This window comes from Centruroides sculpturatus, unplaced genomic scaffold (genome assembly GCF_000671375.1).
Source record: "Centruroides sculpturatus isolate CEXI.00-Female unplaced genomic scaffold, Cexi_2.0 scaffold2, whole genome shotgun sequence".
NCBI lineage: Eukaryota > Metazoa > Arthropoda > Arachnida > Scorpiones > Buthidae > Centruroides > Centruroides sculpturatus.
In genome coordinates, this window is record NW_019384369.1 from 354,496 (window position 1) to 358,691 (window position 4,196).

A 4,196-nucleotide genomic window follows, 5' to 3' on the forward strand; every position below is an offset into this window, starting at 1 on the left:
AGTTTCCTTATAAACATTACTTATTTTCAATCTTAGTTATAGTTGTTTCCTTCAGCGTGTGTTTAATTCTCATTAGTAATTCGTTTTACCCTTATGTACAGTACAGTGAATTATGTGCACATTAGATAACTACTAATATGTTAAGGCCCTGTGCATTATTTAATTTGCTGTAAAGTATTTCAGAAAACTTGAAATTTATGCTTATATATAGGAATACAAACATATACATATGTATATGTTTGTATTCTTTCATTGTTTGCTGGCTAAATTTAATAGTTTTTCAAAAACAAAGTATTCCTATTATATCCACCATGTTCTATTTGGGACCATAAACAGACATGTAAAATTTGAACATTACATAAAATATCAAATTTTTGATAAGTAATGAAAAGTTGGGTCCAATTTTCAAATTCCATTTTCTGAAAATTATGGTCTTATAATTAGTCATGTATGGTTCTATACCCACAATGTGTATAGATAGAATAAATAATAACTTGTACTGTGTAGAAAAATTTATTTTTATTTACAATTTTAAAATTATTTTTCAGTTTCATGAATATATTTCATTTAAAAATCATAACATGCAAAATTACACTAATTTTTGCAAAACATGTTAGCAATGGCTTATTTACTCTAGATATCTTGATTTTATTTTAAGTAAATAATAATTTTATTGAAAAGATAATAAGACAAACTTAATAAATTTATTCATTTAAAATCTTTAAACATTTTTCAACAAAGCAGCTGTCTATTGAGTTTATTATGGCATCTTCAAATATTTGTTCTATCTCCATTTATAGTAATTTTTCAATTTTTATCTGAAAATAAAATTATTTTTGTAATTATTATATATTTTTATTTATATTATTATATAATTATTGTGATATGATTAATCAAAAGAAATTAAAGAATGAATTCACACTGAAAGTAGCATCAGAACAGACACATTGTATATAGTTTATATATAGTTTGTCAGTTTTTTGATTAATGTTTGTAAAAATATCAACTTATTGATTATAATTTCTTTTAATTTAGATTAATATGATCAATTAATTAGATTAATGTAATCAATAAGAAACCCTCTTATTCTTTTAATTTCTTGAAAAATGAAAAATAATTTTGAGTATGACAGACATCATATAACCACAAAAAATGAAATTCATAAATATGCAAATATATATAATTTTATAAATATAAAAATTAAACAAGGAAAAACTTCTTATCTTCCTTAACATGTAAATGCAAAATTTTTTGAAGAATTTTGTTTTGTAAGAAATCTGACATTAATTCTTATAGACAGAACAAGCATCAATGACATTAAGAAAATTTACAAAATGTATATATCAAAAAATTAATGGAAAGTTATAATCCAAGAATACAGTCTTTATTTTTCTAGCTTTTTAATTAAGGCTATCATATGATTCAATGCTTCATGAAACAAAAATATATTCTGATTTGTTTATTAAAAAAATTAAAATTTAAGCAAAGTAACTTTTAAAAAGTTAATCGGTTAAGGTATATTACGTATTAAAATAAAAACAACAACAAATGTTTCAATTAAACTGATTGAAAGATTTGTATAAATAATTTCAAGAAAATAAAAATATCTAAATATAATTATAAAATTTCAAGGTTACAACTGAAAATTTAATATTAATCTGCAAGTTTTAGAATAATTTATAAAGAACTGAAACAGAGTTTTGTAAAATAAATGTATATTGTCTTAATTGTCTACCTCTAGTAATAAATTATTTAAATTCTAATTATTAATTTTGTATAAACTAGCCAGATTAATTAAGACTGTCATTTGGTTTAATATAAGAGCATTTCTTAAATATCTTTAAAAATCCAAGTTTTATATCTTACATTATATAAAGTATCATTATAGAAATAATCATCATCATTTACTTTTTGCTTATAAGATAAAATACAAATGATTAAATGTATAATTATTTTTTATATAATAAAAAATGGAATTTATTTAAATTCTAAGCATAATTTATTAATGTGTTACTTTTGAATAAAATGATTTTAATAAAATTTCATTGTTAAAATTTATCAAAATTCTAGAATTTGAATAATTTTTTTATAAGAATAGAATTACAATTTAACATGCAACTAGAAGGAAATAGTCAAGGTCATTTAACACAATGAAAGGAAAGTTGACTAAATCCTGCATATATTAAAAAGTATAAATTGTTTAATTTTGGAAATTAAAATGTAAATTAAATGAATCTTGTTGAAGAATTCAGTAATCAATATGAATATATTTAAAATTTAATTATATTATATAATTTTATTATATTACACTTAGATTTTTCAAGAATTTATACATAACATTAATTTTATTCTAATTCAAAATGATTTTTTACATGTAAACATTAAATGAACAAAACTATGTAGTAATACATTAAAAAACATAAAAAGAAATATAGTTAATAAAAAAAATTCTAAAACTTGTATTATTCTTCATTCCTTTAAAATGCAGTTTTTCAATCTTTCAAATAAAAAATGGAATTTTATTTTCAATACAATGATGTTTTATCAATAGTTTTTTTAAAGACACCAAGCATTTCTGTACAGCTCATGTGCTAGATGAAGATAAAAAGTATTGCAAATAGCTCTTTCACTTAACATAGCTCATGCACTAATGTTCAAAGAAAATCAGCTAATTTATTTGATTAACTGTAAAAATATCAATATGCAATGGGCTCTCATTATAATGAACTTGAGCTTGCTAAACTGTAAGTTTGTTATTATAAAAAATGTATATGAATTATCATCAAGCAAATTAAAAAATTAACTCCATATATCCTTTGGTGCTATCTTACCTATCTTACTATCAAAGCCTGGAGTGACAAATAAGGTAAATAACAAAATTAAAAGAAGCATAAATGGCCATCCTTACACCTGTGTCTATGACAATTTGTTGTTGTATATTTACAACTCATTAGTTACTTCTAAGCCTATCCCTCTTATTTTGGACACAGTTATTTACAAATTGGAAAACTTCAGGAAGAGAGAAAGATGTAATGAAATTGTTATAGTAAAGTGAAAATTGTAGGAATTCATTTGCTATAGGACTGACATATTAACCTAACCCATTATAAATATGTTCATACAACTGAAAAATTTTGTTGGGAAAGATCTAAAAGTTTGCTATAATATGATTCTATTGCATTAAATGCAGTATATAATTTTTTAAAAAATTTCTAAATTTATTTTGTTAAAATAATTATAGCCATATCGATTTTTTTACCTTACTCATCCCTTCTCTATGCAGTATTTTGTGGTCTTTTTTAATATACCATTCTTTCCCTAAACCAGGATGCATGTTTTATGGATGAGCCTTAAAGCCAGATTATTCATGGGCTACAACTATGCTAATTATTAATAATCCAAGCATAGTTATAGCTTGTGAATAATTTTGGCTTTAGATCTTTAGCTGCTTTAATATTGGAATATGATTTTTGTTTCTTTTTATATCTGAATAACATCTCAGCACATAAAAAGTTAATTCCTAAATTTAAATATTCAATTTTTCAGAGGTAAAATGTGCAAGAAAATTGCTACAAAAATTATAATAAATAAATTTTATCAATGAAAGGCATGATATCTCTATTTTCTTTGTAATAAAAATTGCTTAGAACATCAACTATATAGCTTGTTTAATGAATCTTGGTTGGACTATAAGAATGTAAAATAGCAGAGACCAGTCTATTTACTTAGTGAAGGCATGGATTGTTTGAAAAATCTTTGACAAAATCACTATGCATTGACATAAAAGGGCTCTCAAACTTAAAATTTCAGAGCCTCAACCAAGTATCACACATCATCCATCCAAGATACATAAAGCAGTCTATAATTATCAAATAATTTTTAATGCTGTTGTAGTTCTATTAGATATTAGAATAAGATGTAAATATATAATTTTCATATAAAAATTATTCTTTAAAGCTGGAACTAATGTTTAATTGGTGACTAAACTGACCTATTATATGCTTCCATCAATGCCATCAATATAAACAAAAAGCAAACATTCAATCTTTCGAAAAGTAAAAACTCAGTTTTTTTCAATATTAAAAAAACAAAGGAAATTTGGATGTAATTTTAATGCATTATATCCTTATATATATATATATATATATACACACACTTAAATCAATTACTGCGACAATGATATAGCACGAAATAGA

General features: G+C 22.7%; 1 protein-coding gene across 2 annotated transcripts in view; it reads right to left on the reverse strand.

Moving 5' to 3' along the window:
* Window positions 1–502: 502 nt before the first annotated feature.
* Window positions 503–4,196, reverse strand: part of LOC111613692 (protein tumorous imaginal discs, mitochondrial-like) — a 43,843-nt gene continuing 40,149 nt past the window's right edge. Inside the window, exon 11 of one of the 2 annotated variants that reach the window (XM_023355044.1) lies at window positions 503–818. In XM_023355044.1, the coding sequence (XP_023210812.1) occupies window positions 808–818 (11 nt within the window). In that variant the 3' untranslated portion in view covers window positions 503–807. The remainder of the gene's footprint in view (window positions 819–4,196) is intronic. The other variant, XM_023355037.1, reaches the window with a different exon arrangement.